The sequence below is a fragment of the Ovis aries genome, chromosome 5 (genome assembly GCF_016772045.2).
Source record: "Ovis aries strain OAR_USU_Benz2616 breed Rambouillet chromosome 5, ARS-UI_Ramb_v3.0, whole genome shotgun sequence".
NCBI lineage: Eukaryota > Metazoa > Chordata > Mammalia > Artiodactyla > Bovidae > Ovis > Ovis aries.
In genome coordinates, this window is record NC_056058.1 from 16,081,558 (window position 1) to 16,108,805 (window position 27,248).

The following is a 27,248-nucleotide window of genomic DNA, read 5'->3' on the forward strand; positions in this document are numbered from 1 at the left end:
TGGGGCGCCAGAGAGCTTTATTGTCAGAACTCATCAGACAGGTTTCTAAGTTGCTTCCAGGAAGATGAGTGGGTTTGGGGGCCCGGTTTCTTCTTCAAACCGGGCTTTTCTTCTCTGGTGTCTCTGCCAGTCCTCTGGGGAGAGGGGAAAAAAAACAAAAAAAAAAAACAAAAAAGCAGTTGAAACCTACCAGGTCAGATCTTTCTTCTGAACAGGCAATTCTTCAGGGCCCCCCTCATCAGTTTCCCCAGGCTCACGCCCCGAAGGCTTGTAGGAATTCCAAGGTCTATGCTGACCTTGTCGCTTCAAGAGGTATGGCCAGCCCAAGAGTGTTTACCTGTTCCACAGGCAGATGACAAAGAGACTGACGCCCAGGGAATGTGGCTTCTTAATAACACAAGAGACTCAAGTCCCTGTAATGGGGTCTTCCTCTTGCAGGCTGGAGAGAGAAGAAAGATAAGTTCTCACATGGGGACCCTTGGTATATGTGTGTTCATTCCCTGACACCCTTTCACCCAGGGACTGTAAGATAGAGCTGTTCCAGAATAAACAGATCCACTTAGAAATTAAGAAAAAAATTGAATTCCTCTCCAGTGGACTTGAACTTGATATTTACCTTTTTAAAAAAAATATTTATTTTTTAATTGAAGGATAATTGCTTTACAGAATGTTCTTGTTTTCTGTCAAACCTCAATATGAATCAGCCATAGGTATACATATATCCCCTCCCTTTTGAAACTCCCTCCTATCTTCCTCCCGATCTCACCCCTCTAGGTTTATACAGAGCCCCTGTTTGAGTTTCTTGAAACATACAGCAAATTCCCGTTGGCTATCTGTTTTACATATGGTCATATAAGTTTTCATGTTATTCTCTCCATACATCTCACCCTCTCCTCTCCTCTCCCAAAGTCCATAAATCTATTCTCTATGTCTGTTTCTCCATTGCTGCCCTGTAAATAAATTCTTCAGTACCATTTTTCTAGATTCCATATATATGTGTTAGAATATGATATTTATCTTTCTTTTTCTGACTTACTTCACTCTGTATAATAGACTCTAGGTTCATCCACCTCATTAGAACTAACTCAATATGGCTGGGTAATATTCCGCTGTGTATATGTTCCACAACTTCTTTATCCATTCACCTGTCGATGGACATTTGGTTGCTTCCATGTTCTAGCTATTGTAAATAGTGCTGCAATGAACAATGGGATGCGTGTGTCTTTCAATTTTGGTTTCCTTAGGGTATATGCCTTGGAATGGGATTGCTGGATCATGTGGTGGTTTTATTCCTAGTTTTTTCAGGAATCTCCATACTGTCTTCCATAGTGGCTGTATCAATTTACATTCCCACTAACAGTGTAGGCGTGCTTCCCTTTTCTCCACACCCTCTCAAGCATTTATTGTTTGTAGACTTTTTGGTGATGGCCATTCTAACCAGTGTGAGGTTACTCATTGAGTTTTGATTTGCATTTCTCTAATAATGAGAGATGTTGAGCGTCTTTTCATGTGTTTGTTAGCCATCTGTATGTCTTCTTTGGAGAAATGTCTGTTTAGGTCTCTTCCCCCACTTTTTGATTGGGTTGTTTGTTTTTCTGGTATTGAGTTGCATGAGCTGCTTGTGTATTTTGGAAATTAATCCTTTGTCGGTTGTTTCATTTGCTATTATTTTCTCCCATTCTGAGGGTTGTCTTTTCACCTTGCTTATAGTTTCCTTTGCTGTGCAAAAGCTTTTAAGTTTCATCAGGTCTCACTTGTTACTTCTGTTTTTATTTCCGTTACTCTAGGAGGTGGGTCATAGAGGATCCTGCTTTGATTTATGTCATCGAATGTTCTGCCTTTGTTTTCCTCTAAAGAGTTTTATAGTTTCTGGTCTTAAATTTAGGTCTTTAATCCATTTTGAGTTTATCTTTGTGTATGGTGTTATAAAGTGTTCTAATTTCATTCTTTTACATGCAGCTGTCCAGTTTTCCCACCACCATTTATTGAAGAGGCTGTCTTTGCCCTATTGTATATTCTTGCCTCCTTTGTCAAAAATAAGGTACCTGGGGCATGGGTTTATTTCTGGGCTATCTTGTTCCATTGGTCTATATTTCTATTTTTGTGCCAGAACCATACTGTCTTGATGACTGTAGCTTTGCAGTATAACCTGAAGTCAGGAAGGTTGATTCCTCTAGCTCCATTCTTTCTCAAGACTGCTTTGGTTATTCAAGGTCTTTTGTGTTTCCATATGAATTGTGAAATTTTTTGTTCTAATTCTGTGAAAAATGCCATTGGTAATTTGATAGGGATCACACTGAATTTGTAGATTGAGTTTGGTAGTATAGTCATTTTCACAATATTGATTCTTCCTACCCAGGAACATGGAATATCTCTCCATCTTTTTGTCATCTTTGATTTCTTTCATCAGTGTCTTATAATTTTCTTTGTACAGTTCTTTTGTCTCCTTAGGTAAGTTTATTCCTAGATGTTTTATTCCTTTTGTTGCAATGGTGAATGGGATTGATTCCTTAATGTCTCTTTCTGATTTTTCACTGTTAGTATATAGAAATGCAAGTGATTTCTGTGTATTGACTTTGTATCCTGCAACTTTGCTAAATTCACTGATTAGCTCTAATAATTTTCTGGTACTATCTTTAGGGTTTTCTATGTATAGTATCATCTCATCTGCAAACAGTGAGACCTTTACTTCTTTTCCGATCTGGATTCCTTTTGTTTCTTTTTCTTCTCTGATTGATGTAGCTAGGATTTCCAAAACTCTGTTGAATAATAGTGGTGAAAGTGGACACGGTTGTCTTGTTCCTGATCTTAGGGAGAATACTTTCAGTATTTCACCACTGAGAATAATTTTTGCTGTGGGCTTATTATATATGGCCTTTACTATGTTAAGGTAGGTTCCTTCTATGCCCAGTTTTTGAAGAATTTTAGTCATAAATGGGTGCTGAATTTTGTCGAAGCCTTTTTCTGCATCTATCTTTCAGTTTGTTAATATGATGTATTACATTGATTGATTTGCATATTTTGAAGAATCCTTGCATCCCTGGAATAAACCCAATTTGATCATGGTGTGTGAGGTTTTTGATGTGTTGCTGAATTGTTTGCTAAAATTTTGTTGAGGATTTCTGTATCTATGTTCGTCAGTGATATTGGCCTATAATTTTCTTTTGTGTGTATGTTGTCTTTGTCTGGTTTTGGTATCAGGGTGATGGTGGCCTTGTAAAATGCGTTGGGAAGTGTTCCTTCTTCTGCAATTATTTGAAAAAGTTTTAGAAGGATAGACATTAGCTTTTCTCTAAATGTTTGATACACTTCTCCCATGAAGCCATCTGGTCATGGGCTTTTGTTTTTTGGGAGATTTTTGATCACAGTTTCAATTTCAGTGCTGTAATTGGGTTGTTCATAATTCATATTTCTTCCTGGTCAGTCTTGGAAGATTGAACTTTTCTAAGAATCTGTCCAATTCTTCCAGGTTATCCATTTGATTGCCATAGAGTTGTTACCATAATGGTCTCTTATGATCCTGTGTATTTCTGCATTGTCTGTTGTAACCTCTCCTTTTTCATTTCTAATTTTGTTGATTTGATTCTTCTCTCTTTTTTTCTTGATGAGTCTGGCTAAAGGTTTGTCCATTTTGTTTATCTTCTCAAAGAACCAGCTTTTAGTTTTATCCATCTTTACTGTTGTTTCTTTCATTTCTTTTTCATTTGTTTTTGCTCTGATCTTTATTCTTTCTTTCCTTCTAATTTTGGGCTCTTTTTGTTCTTCTTTTTCCAGTTGTTTTAGGTGTAAAGCTGGGTTGTCTGTTCGATGTTTTTCTTGTTTCTTGAGGTAGGATTGAATTGCTATAAGCTTCCCTCTTAGAACTGCTTTTGCTGCATCCCATAGGTTTTGAGTTGTCATGTTTTCATTGTCATTTGTTTCTAGAAATTTTTTTATTTCTTCAGTAACCTGTTGGTTATTTAGAAACGTATTGTTTAATCTCCATGTGTTTGTGTTTTTTACAGTTTTTATTTCTTGTAATTGATATCTAATCTCATAGTGGTGTGGTCAGAGAAGATGCTTGATATGATTTCAATTTTCTTAAATTTCCTGAGGTTTGATTTGTGACTCAAGATGTGTTCTATCCTGGAGAATGTTCCATGTGCACTTGAGAAGAAGGAGTATTCTTCTCTATTTGGATGGAATCTCCTGAAGATATCAATGAGATCCAACTCCTCTAATGTATCATTTAAGACTTGTGTTTCCTTATTAATTTTCTGTTTTGATGACCAGTCAGTGGGGGGTTAAAGTTTCCTACTATTATTGTGTTACTGTCAGTTTCTCCTTTTATGTCTGTTGGTGTTTGTCTTATGTATTGAGGTGCTCCTATGTTGGATGCATAGATATTTACAATTGCTATGCCTTCCAGTTGGATTGATCCCTTGATCATTATGTAGTGTCCTTCATTATATCTTGTATCTTCTTTATTTTAAGGTCTATTTTGTCTGATATGAGGACTGTTACTCAAGCTTTCTTTTGCTTCCCATTTGCATGGAATGTATTTTTCCATCCTCTCACTTTCAGTCTATATGTGTCTTCAGGTCTGAAGTGGGTTTCTTGTACACAGCATATATATGGGTCTTGTTTTTGAATCCATTCAGCCAGTCTGTGCCTTTTGGTTGGAGCATTAAATCAATTTACATTTAAAGTAATTATTGATATATATGTTCCTATTGCCATTTTCTTAATTGTTTGGGGTTGATTTTGTAGATCTTTTTTCTTCTGTTGTATTTCTTGACTATATAAGTCCCTTTAACATTTGTTGTAAAACTGGTTTGATGGTACTGAATTCTCCTGACTTTTGCTTATCTGAAAAACTTTTGATTTCTCCATCAATTTTGAATGAGATCCTTTCCAGGTACAATAATCTTGATTGTAGATTTTTCCCTTTCAGTACTTTAAATATATCCTGCCATCCCTTCTGGCTTGCAGAGTTTCTGCTGAAAGATCAGCTGTTAAGCGTATGGGCTTTCTCTTGTATGTTACTTGTTGCTTTTCCCTTGTGGCTTTTAATATTCTTTCTTTTAGTCTTTGTTAGTTTGATTGATATGTGTCTTGGTATGGTTCTCCTTGGGTTTATCCTATATGGGACTCTTTGTGCCTCTTGGACTTTTATTTCCTTTTCCACGTTGGGGAAATTTTCAAATATTTTCTCATATCCTTTCTTTTTCTCTTCTTCTGGGACCCCTATAATTCGATTGTTGCTGCGTTTGATATTGTTGCAGAGGTTTCTGAGACTACCCTTAGTTATTTTCATTCTTTTTACTTTATTCTGCTCTTCAGAAGCTATTTCCACCATTTTATCTTCCAGCTCACCAATTCATTCTTCTGCTTTAGATAGTCTGCTATTCCTTCCAGAGTATTTTTAATTTCAGTAATTGTGTTGTTTGTCTCTGTATGTTTATTCTTTAATTCTTCTAGGTCTTTGTTAATTGATTCTTGCATTTTCCCCATTCTGTTTTCAAGGCTTTTGATCACCTTTACTATCATTATTCTGAATTCTTTTTCAGGTAGTTTGCCTCTTTCCTCTTCATTTATTTGGACATTTGTGTTTCTAGTTTGTTCCTTCATTTGTGTAGTATTTCTCTGTCTTTTCTTTTTTTTTAACTTACTGTGTTTGAGGTGTCCTTTTCCCAGGCTTCAAGGTTAAATTCTCGCTTCCTTTTGGTTTCTGCCCTCCCAAGGTGGTCTAGTGGTTTGTGTAAGCTTAGTATAGGGTGAGATTTGTGCTGAGTTTTTGTTTGTTTGTTTTCCCTCTGATGGGCAAGGCTGAGTGAGGTGGTGATCCTGTCTGCTGATGATTGGGTTTGTATTTTTGTTTTGTTTGTTGTTTAGATGAGGCGTCCTGCACAGGGTGCTACTGGTGGTTGAGTGATGCCAGGTCTTGTATTCAGGTGGTTTCCTTTGTGTGAGTTCTCACTATTTGATAATCCCTAGGGTTTGTTCTCTGGTAGTCTAGGGTCTTGGAGTCACTGCTCCCACTCCAAAGGCTCAGAGCTTGATCTTTGGTCAGGAATGAAGATTCCACAAGTGGTTTGTTATGGCATTAAGTGAGATTAAAACAAATACCCAAAAATGAGAAACCAAAGATGAAATCCAGACAAATGGCAGTTACAAAACCAGGCAAATAATAATTAAAATAGTGGAATATATGCATATACCTATATACCCATTAGCAAAATCAAAACAGCCCAACAAAAATAAAGTACAATATATTGATCCGGCAAACAAAGAAACCAAAAATTACATTTACCAGTTAAGAACAAAACTAACTAAAGCACAAACTGGAAAACAAAACTAAAGCAAGGTGCCAAGTGGGCAATGAAGCAATGAAAACAAAACTAACAAATACGTTGAGAGGAAAGGAAAGGAAGAATAGATATGCAAAGTTAAATAGAGGTAGATAAAGATTTGTATATATTAAAGATTAACTGCAAGGGGGAAAGAACAATAGGAAAAGCAAACAAAGGAATAAATAATAATAGATTTTTTAAATAAAAAATTAAAATTAAAGAAAAAAGAAAAGAAGAAAGAAAACTCCACAGAACTGCAAAAGCCCAACATAGAGGCAGAGGTTTATAACAACAATAAAAAGTGTGACTGAAAAAAAAAAGCTTAATTAGATTTCATAGTGCCAATAAAGTCAACATCTGCAACGGGCTGGTAGGAAAAAAACAAAACAAAACAAAAAAATTCCAAAAGACTCTACAGAACAAGTCAAAACATAAGAATAATAACTGTTTTTCTTGAGTCACTGCTGTCAGAGTCCTTTCCCTCGCTGGGAGTCACAGTTACCTCACCTGTCTAGGCTGCCCTCCAATAGTATAGTATACTGATTTCTAGACCTGCACTGAAGTGACTTAGCACGCACACACAAACCAAGGAGAAGGGCTTCAGAAGGAACCAACCGAGCCAACCAGCCTTGACTGTGGGGAGACTTCCAGCATTCAGGACCCTGAGGAAAGATTCTTGTTTAAGCCCTGGGCCTGCAGAACTGTCTTCTGTGGCAGTCCTGGGAAACCAGCACAGGGCATCCAAGCAGAAGGGTTTGACCACGAGAGAATTATAGGTAGGTCTTGGGACAACGGAAGATGTGTCCACCTCTCTGCCCACACCATGCGTCGTGCTGGGTTTCTAAAACCCTACCTGTGATTCCTGGCATCGTGGAGGCTCCTTGTGAGAAGGACTTTGGGGAAAGGGATGGTGCAGGGGGCAGTGGGAAAAGCTCAAATCTCTGTCCCTCACTTCCCTGGTGGTCCACTGGTTACGAATCCACCTTGCAATGCCAGGGACACAGGTTCAACCCCTTGTCCCCAAAGATCCCGCATGCCGCCAAGCAAGTAAGCCTGTCCCCCTGCCCTGCTGAGCCCGCACTCTAGAGCCCACGCTCTGCAACAAGAGAAGCCTGAGCACTGCGACTAGGAAAACCCTCGGCACCAGCAAAGACCCAGCACAGCCCCCAAAATTAGGCCTGCGTGCACTGCTGGGATGCGCCGTGGCACCAGCAAAGACCCAGTGCAGCCCAAAAAATTGGGCCTGCATGCCACTGCTGGGATGGGCCGTGGCACCAGCAAAGATCCAGCGCAGCCCCAAAATTAGGCCTGCGTGCCTCTGCTGGGATGGGCCGTCACACCTCATTCCTTGGGCTTCCGGCCAGTAGAACTCCCCCCACCTGCCTCCCACAGCAGTTTCTGACAAAAGGGCTTCTACAGAGAAGCCACCAGGAAACATTTGGGCATTTCACATTTGGGCTCTGGTTTTGGGATGCAAAGGCTGCCTGGCTCCCTCTACCAGACGAGTGGAAAAGGCAGGAAGAACAGCTAACAGAGATGACTGCCAGGCAGGAAGGAGCAGGTGCGCCCCACTGGGACCTAGGTGGAGGGTGAGTGGAGGGCAGACACCATCCAGAGCCCACGGCCGCTGAGCATGCGTGCACGTGTGGAGACCACCTGTGTTGGACTCCTCTGTGGCCCAGCCCGCCAAGCCGGTCTCACCATCAGGGCAGCCAGGCCCTGCTCCGCCAACGCCGTCACTGGTAGATGCTGTAGATCTGCCTTCTGTATTTCTGGAGGATGAAATGGCGTTTAATCTTTGTCGTCGGACCTGCCCAGAAAGCAAAAACCAGTTCAGATGTGGGGGTGAAATAAGAGTCCGTGTACCCTGGGCGTGACCAGGTGGCAGGATCTCGTGGCTGGGGCTGGGCTGGTGGCTGGCCATGCCCTCATCTTCTGCTTCACACACACACAGCTCCCTTTCTGGGAATAAAATCTCAACTCCTTACTACAGCTGAACGTGACCTCTCTCCACCCTGACTTCACAGGCCTCCCAGTTGTTCCCACGACTCTCCAGGCACCGTCCTGCCTGAGGGCCACGGTACCTGCTGCCCCCTCAGCCAGGAATATCATTCCCCTTCAATTGTTTGCCCAAAAGGCTCCTTTTCATCCTCTGAGTCTTACCCTAAGGACCACTTCCTGAGAGCAGACTTCCCAGTTCCTTCTGGCCAAAGCAGCTTGCTGTCTGACCCCTGACCCATCACCCGTCTAGCCCACTGTCACACCTGCTACACTGCCCAGTCTTCTCGCCTCCCTGGCACATCAGAGTCTGCAACTGCTGGGGGTGGGATCGGGGGAAGGTGGACACCATCTCCCTCCGGGTAGCCACCCCTCGGTCGGCAGCTGGTCCCACAGACCCTCTGACTCCCAGAATAAGACGTGTCTCCTCAGCACCCACAGGGCCCTGGACACCATCAGGGGACCAGCCTCCAAGCGTCGAAGCTCTCCAGGCCACTCACCTAGCTCTCCGCCACTGATGGAAAAGTCCTTCTCCAAGATGACCCACTTCTGAATCTTCTGTGCGTTGGAGATGGCTTTCTGGTTGACAGCACTGATGCCTTTCTGGATGGCCGCATAGACCATGGGGTCTCGCAGTTCCAGGATCTCAGACACCGTGGTCGCCTGACTGCCCACCTCCTGGCAGAACTTGATCGCCTCCCAGTTCAGCATGTCCAGCGGCTCTCCAGTTATTTTGTCAACCTCGCACTGCCCCCGCGACACCCCTGTCACAACCCCTAGCATCCAGCCCCAGGGACCAAGATGCAGCTTCCCACCTGCTGGAAAACCCACGTTACCTTCAGTGTCAGGAGGATGCTCAGGAACTTGGCCTTGTCGCCCACCAACATGGCATTACTAATGATGGGGATCGTCTCCTTAACCAGGTTCTCGATGGGACCGGGGGCCACATTCTCGCCACCGGCTGTGATGATGATTTCTGAAACGAGGCATGACTGGGGGTGGGTCCAACCAGGACAGCCCAGGGGCCCCGTGCCTTTGCAGATCAGAGGGGCCCAGGTGTCAGCAGCAACCACCACTCCCCCGAAAAACCCCAGAGGCAGAGGAGCACCCCTGCCCTTGGCCAGGTTGTTCTCCATGTCCCCCTCCAAGCCCCAGACCCAGAGTCACTCTGCCCCTCCTCCCCCATCTTCTTCAGATTCCCATCGAGCGTCCACATCCTGAGTATTCCACTTGGACAGCATCTTGTCCACTCCTGGCCTGTTCCTTGGTCCCCTGTGCCCTGATCCAGGCCCTCTGGTATGCCCTTGCCTGGAGAATAGTCAAGAGCTTCTGACCATGCCCTGACTCTCTGTCTCCTGCTGTTCCCATTGTCTGGCAACTTTCAAAGATCCCAAGTCCAGGCTCCTCCCAGGGGTGTGTGGTGTCTCCCTAGTTTTGGCAGGCTCTTAAAGGATTGTGTCACTGTCTTCCACTGCCTAAAATCCTTCAGGAGCTCCTCCTCCTGCCCGAGACACAGTCTTCACTTGTTCCTCCATCCTGGGACACTTGCTGCTTCCTGTCCCACCCACCCAGACTCTCTCCATTCCATCCTGATCTTGCAGTCACCTCTGCTGAGGTCCCTGTAGCACTAGGAATGATCTGTTTGGGCCCATGATGGACATCTGTGATACTGTCTGCCCAGTGACTCCTCCGTCCTTCGAGTTTCTTTAGAGAACTACCCTCCATCTCTGTGTGGTCTGGGGAGGGAGTGGGCTGCTGGGGTGAGCCTGTGACCACATCGGACCAGTCAGTGTATTCCATCCTCTACAGTGATTCATTCTGAGATGGGATACTGACCCAGGAAGATCCAGTGAGAATCAGACATAAAACTTGCTGACGCTGTTGGGAGTAGTACACTCTTCCTCAACCTTTGGGTGTTAACAATGAGCCTAGACTGTTGGCAGCCATCTTGTCATCAAGTTGGAAAAGCCTCCTCAAGAATGGCATCAGGGAGCTCCCTAGTGGTCCAGTGGTTAAGAATCTAGCTTCCAATACAGGGGATGTGGGTTCAGTCCCTGGTCAGGGACTTAAGACCCCACATGCCATGCGGCAACCAAGCCCCACAACTACTGAGCCCACATGACAAAGAGCCCGCATGCCTCAACTAAGACCAGATGCAGACAAAGAAATAAATGAATAAATAAACAAGAATGGTGTAAATACAGAGGGGACCTTGGTCACAGGATAAAGAGACCTGAATCCAGCCATGCCCGAAGCATGCACTTTTGGACTTTACAGTTTGAGCCAGCAGCTTTACTTTTCCACTCAAACCTGTTTAAGAAGGGTTTTCTGTTGCTTATCACAGAAATAATGGTAACATAGCCCTCTTACTGAACAGTTACAGCCTATGTCAGGCTCCATGCCAAATGCTCTACATCAGAGGTTGGGGGCTAAATTCCACAGTGCTCCTTCTGCCTGTTTTTGTAAGGCCACGAGCTAAAAAGTTTTTACATTTTTAAAAGGTTGGAAGGAAATCCAGAGAAGAGCAATATTGGTGGCACGTGAAAACCCTATGATGTTTGTATTAGTGCCTGCCCACGACCACAGGTCTGGACATCAACTGCGGCTACTTTTGTCCCACAGCAGTCGAGTGGAGCAGCTATGTCAGAGACCCTGTATCCTGCAAATCCAAAATATCTATACATGGGCCCTTTAGGGCTTCCCTGGTGGCTCAGTGGTATAGAATCTTCCTGCCAATGCAAGAGAAGCAGGAGACATAGGTTCTGTCCCTGGCTCGGGAAGATCCCCTGGAGAAGGAAATGGCAACCCACTCCAGTATTCTTGCCTAAAGGGCCCCATGGACAGAGGAGCTTGTCGGGTTGCTGTCCATGGGGTCACAAAAGAGACACAGGTTAGTGACTAAAACAGTGACCAACTTTATGGGAAAAGTTGGCTGATCCCTGTTCTGTATCATTTCATTTAATCATGATAACTCTGTAGTTACTGTTATCTGTAAATGACAGGGGAGGGAACAGAGGTTTGAGGCCCAGTACAGGCTTCTTTTCTGGCTCCATCTTGCTGAGGGCCAGATGCTGGGCACAGGGATAGCACTGGGCTGGACAGTGCATGGGCTGGGGTGTTCCTGTACATCTGTGTGAGCACCCATCCCCATGAAAGGTGGAAAGGTGGAAAGGCAGAGCCTTCAGTGTTCAAGGCTGGCCTGCTTGTTGGAGGCCCCTGGGAACCCAGCCCCAGTACCTTTGATGCGGCCGGTGATAAAGAGGAAGCCCTGGTTGTCCATGCGGCCCAGGTCTCCAGAGTGGAGCCAGCCCTCCTCGTCAATGGCCTCCCTGGTCGCGTCCTCCTGCTCCAGGTAACCCATGAAGACATGCCGGCCCCAGAGGCAGACTTCCCCCACGCCATCCTTGCTTGGCTGGTACAGCATGTTCTTACACCCTGTCACAACTTTGCCAGAACTGCCAGGGGACAGGAGGGAGGAAGACTGAGGCTCAGGGGCTGAGGTCACCCGGTTCCTGACCACCAGCTCAGCTGGCCTGGGCCGGAGCTGCCGCTGCATCCTCCCCAGGACCCAGTGGGTGCTTGTGACTGTTGGCTGAGTGGAGAGAGGGCTGGGAATTTAACCAAGGGAGTTAAATTCCCAAAAACCTGGTGAACCGGGCTTCCCTGGTGGCTCAGTGGTAAAGAATCTGCTTGTGATGCAGGAGACAGCAAGTTTGATCCCTGGGTCAGGAAGATCCCCGGAGAAGGAAATGGCAACCCACTCCAGTATTTCTGCCTGGGAAATCCCATGGACAGAGGAGCCTGATGGGCTATAGTCCATGGGGTCACAAAGAGTCAGACACAACTGAGTGACACTTTCACTGGTGAACTGGGAAGCCCAGTGGAGTTGTAGGTTGGTTTTATCTTCATGTACATGGCAGAAAGACTTCCCAGCTTAAAAACAGCAACAGGATTCCCCAGTGGCCAAGTGGTTGGGACTCCATGTTTTCCCTGCCGAGGGTCTGGGTTCCATCCCTGATCGGGGAACTAAGATCCCGTAAGTCACATGGAGTGGCAAAAAAAAGAAAGAAAGAAAGAAAACCAACCAACCCCAGCAACAAAACCCTCTCTAGAAAACAGGAATGTTGCCCTGAATGCAGTGACCAGCACAGCTGATTTTAGGTAAAATGACCAGCCAGAGTCTCTTTATAGTTACTTCCACAGGACAGAGCGCTAGTGAAATCTGGATTTTCATGAAATTCCTTTCGCTAGTGATGCCACTTGGGAGAGTGGTCTTAGGATGCAGAGAAGGAAGTATTTTCTTTCCACCTGGCTGAGATCTCTTCTATTGGCAGTTAGAAGGGTTGGTGGTTTTAGGGTGAAGTGTAGAAACTCCCTTAGTCAGAAAGTGGAAAAAGAAGGCAGGCCTGAGATGCTTAAAATGTATATGAATGCATAAATGTGGACTCTGGAAAAAGGGTACAGGTGAACAGACATAGAGAACAAATGTATTGACCCCACCGGGGGAAAGGCAGGGTGGGATAAATTGGGAGATTGGGATTGACGTGTATACACTGCAATGTGTAAGACAGATAACTAACGAGAATCTCCTGTAGAGCACAGGGAACTCTACTCAGTGTTGTGGTGACCTTTGGGAAGGAAAGCCAAAAAGAGCAGACACACACACACACACACACACACACACACACACACACACACACGACCAAGAACTTCCCGATATACAAGCTGGGTTTAGAAATGGCAGAGGAACCAAAGATCAAATTGCTACCATCTGTTGGATCATAGAAAAAGCAACAGAATGCCAGAAAAATATATACTTCTGCTTCATTGACTACACAAAAGCCTTTGACTGTGTGGATCACAACAAACTGGAACATAGTTTAAGAGATGGGAATGCCAGACCACCTTACCTGTCTCCTGAGAAAACTGTATGTGGGTCAAGAAGCAACAGGACATGGAACGACCGACTGGTTCAAAATTGGGAAAGGAGTATGACAAGGCTGTACATTATTACTCTGCTTATTTAACATATATGCAGAGTACATCATGCAAAATGCCAGGCTGGATGAATCACAAGCTGGAATCAAGACTGCCAAGAGAAATGTCAACAACCTCCCATATGCAGATGATACCACTCATGGCGGAAAGTAAAGAGGAACTAAGGAGCCTCTTGATGAGGGTGAATGTTGGCCTAAAACTCAACATTCAGAAAACCAAGATCATGACATCTGGTCCCATCACTTCATGGCAAATAGAAGGAAATAGAAGTGGAAATAGTGACAGATTTTATGTTCTTGGGCTCCAAAATCACTGCAGCCATGAAATTAAAAGATGCTTGCTCCTTGGGCGGAAAGCTGTGACAAACCTAGACATTGCATTAAAGAGCAGAGACATCACTCTGACAACAAAGATTCATATAGTCAAAGCTATGGTTTTCCCATATGAATGTCGACATTCTAGGAATCAGCGAACTAAGATGGACTGGAATGGGTGAATTTAACTCAGATGACCATTATATCTACTATTGTGGGCAGGAATCCCTTAGAAGAAATGGAGTAGCCATCATAGTCAACAAAAGAGTCCGAAATGCAGTACTTGGATGCAATCTCAAAAAAGAATGATCTCTGTTTGTTTCCAAGGCAAACCGTTCAGTATCGCTGTAATCCAAGGCTATGCCCCAACCAGTAACACTGAAGAAGCTGAAGTTAAACGGTTCTGTGAAGACCTACAAGACCTTTTAGAACTAACACCCAAAAAAGACGTCCTTTTCATTATAGGGGACTGGAATGCAAAAGTAGGAAGTCAAGAAACACCTGGAGTAACAGGCAAATTAGGCCTTGGAGTATGGAATGAAGGAGGGCAATGGCTAATAGAGTTTTGCCAAGAGAACGCACTGGTCATAGCAAACACCCTCTTCCAACAACACAAGAGAAGACTCTACACATGGACATCACCAGATGGTCAACATCGAAATTAGACTGATTATATGCTTTGCAGCCAAAGATGGAGAAGCTCTATACAGTCAGCAAAAACAAGACTGGGAGCTGACTGTGGCTCAGATCATGAACTCCTTACTACCAAATTCAGACTTAAATTGAAGAAAGTGGGAAAACCACTAGACCATTCAGGTATGACCTAAATCAAATCCCTTATGATTATACAGTGGAGGTGATGGAATTCCAGTTGAGCTATTTCAAATCCTAAAAGATGATGCTGTGAAATTGCTGCACTCAATATGTCAGCAAATTTGGAAAACTCAGCAGTGGCCACAGGACTGGAAAAGGTCAGTTTTCATTCCAATCCCAAAGAAAGGCAATGCCAAAGAGTGCTCAAACTACCGCACGATTGCACTCATCTCACACGATAGTAAAGTAATGCTCAAAATTCTCCAAGCCAGGCTTCAGCAATACGTGAACCATGAACTACCAGATGTTCAAGCTGGTTTTAGAAAAGGCAGAGGAACCAGAGATCAAATTGCCAACATCTGCTGGATCATCAAAAAAGCAAGAGAGTTCCAGAAAAACATCTATTTCTGCCTTATTGACTATGCCAAAGCCTTTGACTGCGTGGATCACAATAAACTGTGGAAAATTCTGAAAGAGATGGGAATACCAGACCACCTGACTTGCCTCTTGAGAAACCTGTATGCAGGTCAGGAAACAACAGTTAGAAGTGGACATGGAACAACAGACTGGTTCCAAATAGAAAAAGGAGTACGTCAAGGCTGTATATTGTCACCCTGCTTATTTAACTTCTATGCAGAGTACATCATGAGAAATACTGGGATGGAAGAAGCCCGAGCTGGAATCAAGATTGCCGGGAGAAATATCAATAACCTCAGATATGCAGATGACACCACCCTTATGGCAGAAAGTGAAGAGGAATGAAAGAGCCTCTTGATGAAAGTGAAAGAGGAGAGTGAAAAAGTTGGCTTAAAGCTCAGCATTCAGAAAATGAAGATCATGGCATCTGGTCCCATCACTTCATGGCAAATAGATGGGGAAACAGTGGAAACAGTGGCTGACTATTGTTTTGGGGGGCTCCAAAATCACTGCAGATAGTGATTGCAGCCATGAAATTAAAAGATACTTACTCCTTGGAAGGAAAGTTATGACCAACCTAGACAGCATATTCAAAAGCAGAGACATTACTTTGCCAACAAAGGTCCATCTAGTCAAGGCTATGGTTTTTCCAGTGGTCATGTATGGATGTGAAAGTTGGATTATAAAGAAAGCTGAGCACCAAAGTATTGAAGCTTTTGAACTGTGGTGTTGGAGAAGACTCTTGAGAGTCCCTTGGACTGCAAGGAGGTCCAACTAGTCCATCCTAAAGGAAATCAGTCCTGGGTGTTCTTTGGAAGGACTGATGTTGAAGCTGAAACTCCAATATTTTGGCCACCTGATGCAAAGAGCTGACCCATTGGAAAAGACTCTGATGCTGGGAAAGATGGAGGGCAGGAATAGAAGGGGACGACAGAGGATGAGATGATTGGATAGTATCACCGACTCAATGGACATGAGTTTGAGCAAACTCTGGGAGATGGTAAAGGACAGGGAAGCCTGGCGTGCTGCAGTCCATGGGGTCACAAAGACTTGGACACGACATAGTGACTGAACAGCAGATGACTGATTCACTTTGCTATACAGCAGCAAACAACTTTGTAAAGCAACTATACTCCAGTAGAAGTTTTTTAAAAAAGTACAAAGAGGATTCTTATGACTTCCCAATTAAAAACTTTCCTAGAAGTGTGGAAAAACTCAGAAGCTGTACAAGTTTGATGTGTTCATCCAAGTAAAGCTGAAAAAAAATTCTACACAGGAAAAAAAAAAAAAAGCCACCTGTTTAAGGAAGGACTCCTCTTTGGTTTGGGGGGAAAAAACAAAGCTCAAGTGGGCATTTGGGGTTACAGAAAACAGACCCAGGTGCAGTTGTGTGCTGGAAGGGGTGGATACTGATGTACAGAGTAAAGTAAGGAGGAGGAGATGGTTTTGCCAGATTCGGAAGATCAGACTCCAATTTCACTAAGTTCAAAGCCAAATGCAACCTGGCCAAACACGAGAGGAGACGCGAACTTGCAGTATGGTGCATTTGGTGGGGGCCAGGGGGACAGGGAAGGACGACCAGGAGGTCCTGAGAAGGAACATGGCTCCCAGGCTCCAAGTGGAACTCGCCTTTGGTGTTCTTACTGCATCAGTGTCACTGGGCTCCATCCTGCAGCCCAAGGTGAGCTAAGCTTGGGAGAAAGCCAGAGGGGCCTGGGGACATGTTTGAAACAAAGCCTCTTGGAGATGAAGGGTCCCTAGGCCTCAGGAGGTCAACCTGGGGTGGGACATCTGGAGGCAGAGCTCACAAGTGACAGATAGGGAGGGTACATGCATAGAATGTTTGGGAGACCTCCCTCTTTGTCCACAGGCTCTCGGACAAATTGGGGCTTCCCACAGTCATGAAGATTTGGAGCCTGGAGGCTGGAGACACCAAGTCAGGATTCATCATATCCCAGAAACCCTCCCACCTCCATCCCCTTTGACCCAGCGTTGCCAGAGGACCAGGTGTCTGCCTAGGAGACCAGTACCTTAGAAACTTGTAGTTTGCCAGGGTGGATATGGAGTGGGGTCCTGAGCTTTCACTCATACCGTACACGTCGCCTATTGGTATGTCCAGGCTTAAAAAGAACTCAGAAGTCTCCTGGTTGAGGGGTGCAGCCCCACTGATAAAAATGCGGCAGTGATCCAGGCCAAGGGAATTCTTGATTTTGGTGAACACGAGTGCCTTTGCCATGCGGTAGCTCATGGGAGGGTCATGTTCCCTGTGAACATGGATGCCAAGGAAGGTTCTGTAGCCACAGAGCCACACTGGGGTGGATGGGACCCAGCTGGAGAAGGCTGAGCCCCCTCACCCACCGCCCTCCATGCCTGGCCCCAGTGGTCCCACCACTTACCCTAGCATCCTTTTCAAGTTGACCTTTAAGCCAATATTCCTTGCCCACAAAAACACCTTTTTCCTCAAGCTTGAAGACTTGCCAACAGCCTCCTTTATCTTCTCGTGCATCTTTTCCCAAATTCGGGGTACCCCCAGGAAGGCAGTAGGCTTTACCTCTTGCAGGGTGTTGACCAAGGTACCCTATTGGACACAGAGCTCAGTCAGCAACACCTGCACCCTAGGTGTCCATCTCTCCTCAGCCACTGAGGGCAGCCCAGGAGAACTTTCTCCTAGTTTTCTGGACCAAGGTGAGCTCCTGACTCACAGGAGCCAGCCCATTGACTAGCCAGTGGCCAATCAGTTTAACCCATTCTCCCTGGGGACATAGTGGAGCGTACAGACTGGTAGAATGTTTTTGGGAGGCAGTGTGACAGTGCTGTTAACATTTTAAATACAGCTAGGCAACTTCATTTCTGTGGGTGATAGAACTCAGCTGGACAAAAGTCTCCGATACACAGAGAAATACATGTGAGATGCTCTTAGTGCATCATTTTGTAATAAAATGAAAACAGGCTACGTAGCCAGTGTGGGGAGAGTGGCTAAAGAAACTGTTGCCCAAGCTTGAAGTGGAGTATCATGAAAGAGTCTCCCTCAAATTGATCTACAGGTTCAATGTCATCACTATAAAAAATCGGCAAGCTATTTCATACCAACTGACAAACTGCATGGAAATGCAGAGGACCTAGAATAACCAAAGCAATTCTGAAAAACAAAATCAGAGGACTTACTATTACTTGATTTTGAAACTGACTATAATGTAGGGTGATCAACTGTCCTGATATGTCCAGAACTGGAGGTGTTCCTGGAATGTGGGGTAATTTTTATTTATGAAACTGGGAGAGTCCTGGTAGATAGGAACAAGGTGATCTCACTACCAAAAAGCTGGAAAAATAAAGTCAGTGAGGTTTTGGTGTAAGGGCAGACATAAAGATCAATGAAACAACTGAAAATCTAAAGATGAATCTTTACATTTATGATCAACTGATTCTCAATAAAAGTGCCAAAGACAGACAAACAAGCAACGAGCTTAGCTAACTTAGAGCATTCTTGCCAGACACAAAAATTACCTCAAAATGGACCACAGACCTAAAAGTAAGAGCTGTTAACAGATCTAAAAGCCCTCCAGAAGAACACATAGAAGAAAATCTCTGTGACTTTAGATACAGTATGTGTAAGTCACTTAGTCGTGTCCGACTCTTTGTGACCCCATGGACTGTAGCTCATCAGGCTCCTCTGTCCATGGAGTTCTCCAGGCAAAAATACTGGAGTGGGTTACCATTTCCTTCTCCAGCCCTTAGGGTAGGCAATGATTTTCTTAAAAATTACACCAGAAGCATGAAAGGAAAAAAAAAAATAAATTGGAGAGTTAACACTCATTAGAGGTGAACATTTTCTGTTTTTCAAAAGACACTAGTAAGAAAATGAGAAGACAAGCCACAGAACTGGGAGCAAGTATTTGCAAAACCTATCTTTGATAAACAATTTGTGTGAAGAACACAACAGTCAACAATAAGATGTACAACCCCATTTTGACACAGGCAAAACTGTGAACAAGAGATTTTTCCGAAGAAGACACACAGGTGGCCAATACGCACAAGAAAAGTTGCTCACCATCATTAATCATTTGAGAGATGCAAATTAATAGGAGAGAGACCACTTCACGTCCACTGCTGCTGCTGCTGCTAAGTCGCTTCAGTCGTGTCCGACTCTGTGCAACCCCATAGACGGCAGCCCACCAGGCTCCCCTGTCCCTGGGATTCTCCAGGCAAGAACACTGGAGTGGGTTGCCATTTTTTCCTCCAGTGCATGAAAGTGAAAAGTGAAAGGATGGCAATAATAATAAAAACAAAAATAGTAACAACAAGTGTTGGTGAGGATAGGGAGGAACGGGCCTCTCATACACTTCTGGTGGGAATGTGAAATGGCACAGCCTCCTTGAAAACACTTGCAGCTGCACAAAATGTTAAGGCAGGAATTCCCTGGCAGTCCTGTGGTTAAGACTCCATGCTCCCACTGCAGGGGGCACAAGTTCGATCCCTGGTCAGGGAACTAAGATCCTGTGTGCTGAAGCCAAAAACAAGTTAAAATGGCTTTGTCCCTAGTGCTAAGTTGCTTCAGTCATGTCTGACTCTTTGAACCAAATGGACCATGGCCCACCAGGCTCCTCTGTTCATGGGATTCTCCAGGCAAGAATGCTGGAGTGGGTTACCATTTCCTTCTCCAGGTGATCTTCCTGAACCCAAGGATCAAAGCCCCGTGTACTGTGCCTCCTGCATTGCAGGCAGATTGTTTACCGCTGAGGCACTGGAGAAACCCACTAATATTTCTGTAGATATGCATATTCCCAGTAAGTGGGGTAAACATGAAGACTCAAATAGCTTCACATCAGTTCAGGTCAGATTCTACTGCCAAAAATGTTTGGTTTGTGGAGGGTTTTGGAGCTGGGAATACTGAATTTAAAACAAAACAAAACAAAACAAAACGCTACACACACACACAAATTCTGCCTTTAGTACCACTCGCATTTTAGTCTTAGGTAGTTCAGTATACAGCCTGAAAAACCATGGACACCATGATTTGGATAAAGATAAAAACAAAAAGAAGGTGGTTAACCAATTCACATGCTGCTAAAGGGGAGCATTAGCTGAGGACAGAGAAGGAACCCCTCTGCTTACCAGATCTGGGCCTTGATGGAGCCATCCACCCTTCCAAGCTGCCCTTAACCTTGACCCCACCCCCCCAGATCTGGGCCCTGTTGGAGCCGTCCACCCATCTGGGCTGCCCTCAGCCTTGATACCTTGAGAGCGTCTGGTTCAGCAAAGTAGATGAAAGCCCCGACCTTAATGGGCACCCAGACATCCATCATCTGAGCTGCGATGTGGCTGAGAGGAAGGTAGCTGACCACCACCTCCTGCTTTTCGGAGGCATAAGCCAGGTTGCAGTCCCTTGCCACCGACCCCGCTGTCCACGTGATCTAGAACACAAGCTGAACTTAGGATCCAGTGAGATCAGACATACTTCCTCCTCCTCACCTGAGGGCTGTTTAAACGCAGTTCTTTACCAAATGCAAGGCACCTCCTAAACGCTAGGCACTGCTCCTGTTCTTTACAAACATCGAGTCATTTAGTCCTCATCTTAACACTGGGGTTGAGAACTGTGATTCTACCCCATCATTGAGATGGGAAACCAGAGGCACAGTTCACTAACTTGCCTGAGGCTGCGACGAACTGTAAACTACAGTGGGCAGCTTTGGGGGATTACCAGACGCCCCAGGATCCAAAAGGAGACCCTAGAGTCAGGATGTCTACCGGGAAAGTCAGAAAATCTGAAGGACTCAGTGTCTTAACTCCAGGGACTTCCCTGGTGGTCCAGTGGTTAAGAATCCACTTTCTAATGTGGAAGATCAGGCTCAATCCCTGGTCAGGGAACTAGGAGCCCACATGTCACAGGGCAGCTAAGCCCGTGCACCACAACTGCTGAGCCTGCTTGCCACAGTGAAAGATCCCACATGACTAAGACCCAACACAGCCACACACACAAAAGAAATCCTGACTCCACCATTTACTAGCTGAGTGACCCTGGGCTATTTGCTTAAAATCCCTTGCAACCTCTATTTGCTCATCTGTAAAATGGGCACAGAATTTCCTTGTGTCAACATAAAATTAAGAAACCAACACTGTCCAAAACACAAAAAGACCACTCTTAATCCCATGGAATAAACACCCCAACAATTAGTATATTAATGTTTTTCTTAAAAAGTTTTTAAATTTTTATTGGAGGGTAGTTGCCTTATAACTCTATGAATGTTTTTCTTTGTCCAGTGCATACTTTGATGTAAAGTTTTAGCATATCTATAATTTAGCAATCTACACTTCTTATGGTATCATACACTGGTCATTAATCTGGCCACATGGGCCTCTGCACTGTTATTCCAACAGGTCAGGCGAGGTCCTGCCTCAGGGCCTTTGCACTGGCCATTCCCACTGCCTGGGATCTGCTTCCTTCAACTGTCTCCATAATTATTAATAACTCTTTGGATGCTGAATTGCTAGTTAAATGTCACTTCTTAGAGAAGCTGTCTCACCCCCAAACCGAAGCTTCCAGCATCTGTCTAATCCTCTGAGTACTACTTGCCACAACCTCAGTGGTTTTATTTATTCGTTCCCTGTCTGTCTTCCCAGGGGCCACGATTGGGTCTGTTCTGTCCAAAGCCATTTTCCAAGCACATAGTAGGTGCCCGGTGAATTTTTGTTGAGAAGGGACATTTAAGAGAAGAGAAGGGGCATTTAAGAGCAAGGAAACATGCAAAACCCTTGGCCCATGGTGAGCCCTCAAGATTCATCCCTTGTCTTTCTCTGGGTCTCAGGATGGAGGGATTTTCCTTCTGCCCCCATAAGCACTGTCACTCCAGAGGCCCAAGGAATCCAGCACCCGTTTGTTGAGAAAAAGGGCTAGGTGCGTGCAGACTGTGATTTACAGTCGTTCAAACACCTGTGGGTTCAGAGCCTGGCTCAAGCTCATTCTTCGCTCTCTAACCTTGCTCAAGTCATGTCCCCTCTCTGAGCCTGTTTCCCCATCTGTGAAAGGGGTTAATGACACATCTTAACCTCGTGGGGTTTCTGTGAGGGGTTATATCTGTTTATCTCAGCATGGCCTAGTATTCTATAAAACAGGGGAAACTTTGAATTGTGGACATATGTTGAGCACCTGGGACTACCTTTGACTTCTTGCTATAAAAATGATGACGATTATGATGATTTTAACTCATTATTGACCGCGGGATTCTTGCAGAAACTAACAACTGCGGCTGAAGTTTTCATTTTGGCTGGCCAAAAATCAGTTCTGTGATTTCACTAACACTGTTTTGCAGGTCATTACATTCAGCGGTTTACACCTGACAGACTTGTAAAGTCCTCTCTAGCATCGTGAATTTCACTTTCCACATCGGAATCAATCATTAAGGCTCTTTGTCTTCTTGTTGGTCTACATGCATATCGTCTGGATCAGAACTATGTTCTGAAGAACTGTCATCTTCTGAGACACTTGTATGTACGTTGCTCAGACAATCAGAGAAAGTATTCCCATAAAATTCACTGAAAAATTCATCTTTGTGTAAAATTTCACCGTGTGTTATCTTTGAAGATTTTACGGTAATCATCATATACACAAAGTTGGAACAAAAATCTAACAGAGAAAAACGTGAATGATAATGACAGTCGTAAGTTGTCTAATGAAACTTTGATCAACTTTAAGTTCTAACAACTTCACACTTGATGTTAATTGTATCAGTGTCTAAAAATGTACTGATACATCTCCAGTCAGTAATCGGCAACAAAAGATGTATTAAAATGTCTCCAGTTAATAATGCATTAAAAGTCACAATAAGGGACACTGATGAGGCTGTGTGCCAGGTATCACTCTGAGCTTTTATATCTGTGTGTAGGTTAAGTGAAGAGTTAGCCACTCAGTCACTTTGCGACCCCATGGGCTGTAGCCCTCCAGGCTTCTCTGTCCATGGAATTGTCCAGGCAAGAATACTGGAGTGGGTAGCTAGTCCCTTCTCCAGGAGATTCTCCCAACCGAGGGATTGAGCCCAGGTCTCCTGTATTGCAGGCAGATTCTTTACTGTCTGAGCCACCGGGGAAGCCCACGTGTAAGTTACAGATAGCGGCAAATTCTCTGCCACCCCCTCCATTCAGAGCTAGAGTCTGTTTCCCTTCCCTTCACAGGGCTGGTCCAGTGGCTGGTTTTGACCTGCAGAGCAGGGCACCATGTGAGCTTCTGGCCCTGAGCTGTAATAGATGTCAGCCTGTGCCTTTACATACAGTGTGCTTGCCCTTGGAGCTAGCACCACATTGAGAAATTCAACAGCCTCACTACCTCCATGCCACAGAGAAACCCAAGCCCCAGGAGACATGAGTGAAGCCCCTCTCGGACCTGCTAACCCAGCCTGGGCACCGGCTGAGTGACCCCAGCTGACACTTTGTGGGGCAGAAAAGACACTGCTGAGCCCTGGTCCAAATCTGAGACCCAGAAATAATGCACTGTTGGTGTTTCAAGTTGCTCAGTTCTGGAATGGTTTGTTACACAGCAGTAGCTAACTGACTCAGTATGGGACATTATTTAACCTTCACAGCAACTCTAAGAGCCATCAACTGTTCTTGTCTCCATTTCACAGGTGGGCAAACTGAAGCCCAGAGAAGTTAAGGGAGTTTTCTCAGGTCACACAACTAGCAAATGGGGGAGCCAGGATGAAGATCTAGGCAGACTTGCTCCAAGAGCTCGGCGTTCATCAGCTGTCTTCAAGGAGATGATCTCAGCAGACATGAAGCCACTAGGAGTATGAATGCTGGCCAGGGTGGGCTTCCTCAGACCCTCTTCATTCATTTCAGTCCACAAAAAAGATTGAAGCCTCCTGCATACCAACCACTGGAGACGCAGCAGAGAACCCAACAGACTGCCGCTGCCCTCAAGGAGCTGATGTTCACGATAAACACATGACTGTATATAATATGTCAGTGCACGGAAACAGTAGCCAGGGGGGATCAGGGACTGATGGGGTGGTTTATTTTTAGTTGCTGTTTTGAACATGAAAGTCAGGGAGGACTTCTCAGAGGCGGTAACATTTGAGCAGGGACCCCCCCCAAGGAGGTGAAAGAGGAAGCCAAGTTGGTCTCTAGGAAAAAGAATTCCATGCAGAGGGAACAGCCAGAGCAAAAGCCAGTGTGTACTGCCAACTCTTAAGCTGGGTTGGTGCAAAAAGCTCATAAAGTAGAAACGCTGGGACGTCCCTGCTAGTCCAGGGGCTAAGACTCTGTGCTTACAGTGTAGAGGGCCCAGGTTCAATCCCTGGTCAGGGAACAAGATCTGACATGCTGCAACTAAGACCTGGTGCAGCCAAAAATTTAAGTAAGAAATGCTTCATTGTAGAACTAGCAGTCTTTCTGACTCACAAAGGGGAGTGTACGTGTTGGGTGTACGTCCTGCCAGACACTTTTCTACTTATAAAGCTTACAGGCTTGTACATCAGTCGCTTCATTTCTCAATTTTTAACAAAAACCGCCTGTGCTCTGTGTACCGTTCTTCAGCTGGCTTCAGCGTATTTATAGTGATCGCATCTTTAAGGATCTTTACACCTTAGCCACATAGATCAACAGTGTAGGTGAAAGTGTGGACTGTGACTCCAGCCTGCCCAAGTTCAGATCCTGGCTCTGCCATGCTGCTTGTTGTGTGACCTGGACCCAGCATTTTAACCTCTCTGGGCTTCAGTTTTCTCATCTGTAGAAACAGCGTCCACCTGATAGAGCAGATAGAATCATAGAATCACCAGGAGGATTTACAAAGTGTAAAACTCTCGGGATGGACCCTGGCATATCACGGGCGTGCAACAGAAATGAACCGTCACTGTCTTTCTTGTTCTTTAGGAAAAAACAAACAACAGCTTTATCAAGGTGTAATTGACATGCAGGGAACCACCTGCATTTGGGGTGTACAAGTTGGTGCATAGTGACCTATATATGCAGCTGTGCAGCCATCCCCACCATTGAAATGGTGAATGTTCCCTGTTCCCATCACCCTTTGTTATGCCTCCCTTTTGCCATCCCAGGCAGCCACCATCTGTTTTTGGTTCCTGTAGACAAGTTTGCATTTGTAGGGTTTTCATCACACAGGCTTATTTTCCTGACCACAGTTTGAACTTGGGCTCTTGGGAGTGGCACACGGATCCTAACCACTGGACCTCCTAGGAATTCCATTTCTAGGGTTTTATATAAACAGGATCTCTTATTTAGTTACAGTTTTAAATTACAGTTAGGTCATTGTATTCACTTCCTAATTTATTTTTTAATTAATGTACGGCTGCACTGGGTCTTTGTGCTACACACGGGCTTTCTCTAATTGCAGCGAGCAGGGACTACTCTTCATTGTGGTGAGTGGACGGCTCATTGCGGTGGCTTCTCTCCTTTTTATTTTTTTTTCTTTTTTTGCGGTGGCTTCTCTTGTTGGCTTCTCTCGTGGGCTCGACAGCATGTCGGCTCAGTAGTTGCTGCACTCAGGCTTAGGTGCCCTTCTGCATGTGGTATCTTCCCAGACCAGGTGCTGAATCTGTGTCCCCTGCATTGGCAGGTGGACTCTTACCCACTGGACTGCCAGGGAAGTCCCTTTCTAGGGTTTTATATAAATAGGATCTTTTAGCATGGATTCCCCTATTCTTTCCTACCAGTGACCTAAATTACCATCAGCTTTGGACTCCACTCAGACATGCATGCATTTTCCCCAAGCACAGAGCCTTCCTCAAGTAACTAAAACATCAGCTCCTGCTTTATCCCCTGAAACTCAGTGTTTACACTGCCCTTTCACATACTAATTTTATCAAGCATGGTTCTGAGCTCAAACAACCCAGGAGGCAGGGACTGTCACATCACACCCATTTTACAGATGAGGAAACCAAGGCTTAGAGATCCTGGATGTGTTGCCCAAGATCATAGAGCCAGGTCTCCTGCAGAGTCCCTGATCTCAACCCCTGCACTGTGCTGCCCCGACCTTGGAAGTTTGGCTTAAGTCTCTCTGCCCCACAGATCAAGGTCCCCCATGCCACTGTGCTCCTAAACACCACTGTGCTCCTGTGGGTCAAGAACAAAAGCAGTCTGAAGGCCTCTGCCCCAAGGCATCAAGACCCTGGAGGCTGCAGAGTCCAACCCCGTCAGCAGAGACAGCACTTACATTGTCATGGCTGAGCATCACCCCCTTGGGTTGGCCCGTGGTCCCAGAAGTATAGATGATCACAGCACACTGATTGACCTTCTGGCTTTTTATGATCTGGTCCAGTTGGGCATCGGGAATGCTACTGCCAAGTTCTAGAAAGTCATCCCACTACGGAAAGAAAAGACCAGCAGAGGGTGGTGGCTCAAGGGTGTGAGGGGCCCCCGACACACCAGGTATTCCCCTTCCCCAGTCAGGTCTTGCCTCACCAGCTGCCCTGGAAAGATGATTCCCAGCAGGAGGAAGGGTACTTCATACAGAGGCCCTGAGACACCTGCTTCTCCACTTCCAGGGCAGGCTACTCAAGCAGCTCCGCCTCAGTTTCCTCATAGGTAAAATGGGGATGATGTCAAGGCCCAACTCTTTGGGTTGTTTGAAGCAGTAAATGGGTCACTCTGTGTAAAATGCTTAGAACAGCAGAGTTCAGGATCATTTGTTCTCTGCCTTTCCAGATTCCACTTGGCACCTCAAACTTAGTGACCAGATTGATGGAACTGAAGGCCATCCTGATTGGCTTAAGCTAGAAGGTCCCATCTGCCTGGGTCACAGTGATTGGACTGCTTCTGGACATGTGACCTCAGATGGTCCAATCACAGTGAAGGTCAGGGCTTTGGCTGGAAATGCTGGGACATGAATGAATCATCTGGACATGAGGTAACTTGAGCTGCTGGACTGTCTCAGGACTAGAGGGAAGCAAGGTTAGTGGAGAGCAAAATGGAGCCTGCTAAGTCATTTCAGTTGTGTCTGACTCTTTGTAACCAATGGACTGTAGCCCACCAGTCTCCTCTGTCCATGGGGATTCTCCAGGCATAAATACTGGAGTGGGTTGCCATTTCCTCTCCAGGGGATCTTCCTGACCCAGGGATTGAACCCACATCTCTTATGTCTCCTGCACTGGCAGGCAGATTCTTTACCACTCTGCCACCAAATGGAGCCTTGGGAATGTTATTTGAGCTCCTGGTTCCAGCTGTGCATGGGTTGTAGTTACATGAGCCAACAGATGATCTTGGAAGCTTACACCATTTGGGGTTAGGCTATTATCACTTGCAACCAAAGATATCCTTAGTGATAAGACATACATCATCTCCCTCTGGCAGATGGAGAACCTGAGGCTCAGAGGTGGTAAGTTACCTGCCCAGGGTCACACACTAAGTAAACAGAGGAGCTAGCATTTTAACC

At 45.2% G+C, this 27,248-nt stretch overlaps 1 protein-coding gene across 1 annotated transcript in view; it reads right to left on the minus strand.

Annotated features, from left to right (window-relative positions):
* The window catches only part of ACSBG2 (acyl-CoA synthetase bubblegum family member 2), an 86,287-nt gene continuing 59,039 nt past the window's right edge, over positions 1 to 27,248 (minus strand). The window contains exons 9-18 of the mRNA XM_027970669.3: positions 26,031 to 26,180; positions 20,107 to 20,283; positions 17,269 to 17,450; positions 16,903 to 17,136; positions 11,568 to 11,785; positions 9,167 to 9,306; positions 8,831 to 9,077; positions 8,034 to 8,142; positions 338 to 439; positions 1 to 134 (exon numbers count right to left, since the gene is read on the minus strand). Of these exons, the coding sequence (XP_027826470.2) occupies positions 8,069 to 8,142; positions 8,831 to 9,077; positions 9,167 to 9,306; positions 11,568 to 11,785; positions 16,903 to 17,136; positions 17,269 to 17,450; positions 20,107 to 20,283; positions 26,031 to 26,180 (1,422 nt within the window). The 3' untranslated portion in view covers positions 1 to 134; positions 338 to 439; positions 8,034 to 8,068. The remainder of the gene's footprint in view (positions 135 to 337; positions 440 to 8,033; positions 8,143 to 8,830; positions 9,078 to 9,166; positions 9,307 to 11,567; positions 11,786 to 16,902; positions 17,137 to 17,268; positions 17,451 to 20,106; positions 20,284 to 26,030; positions 26,181 to 27,248) is intronic.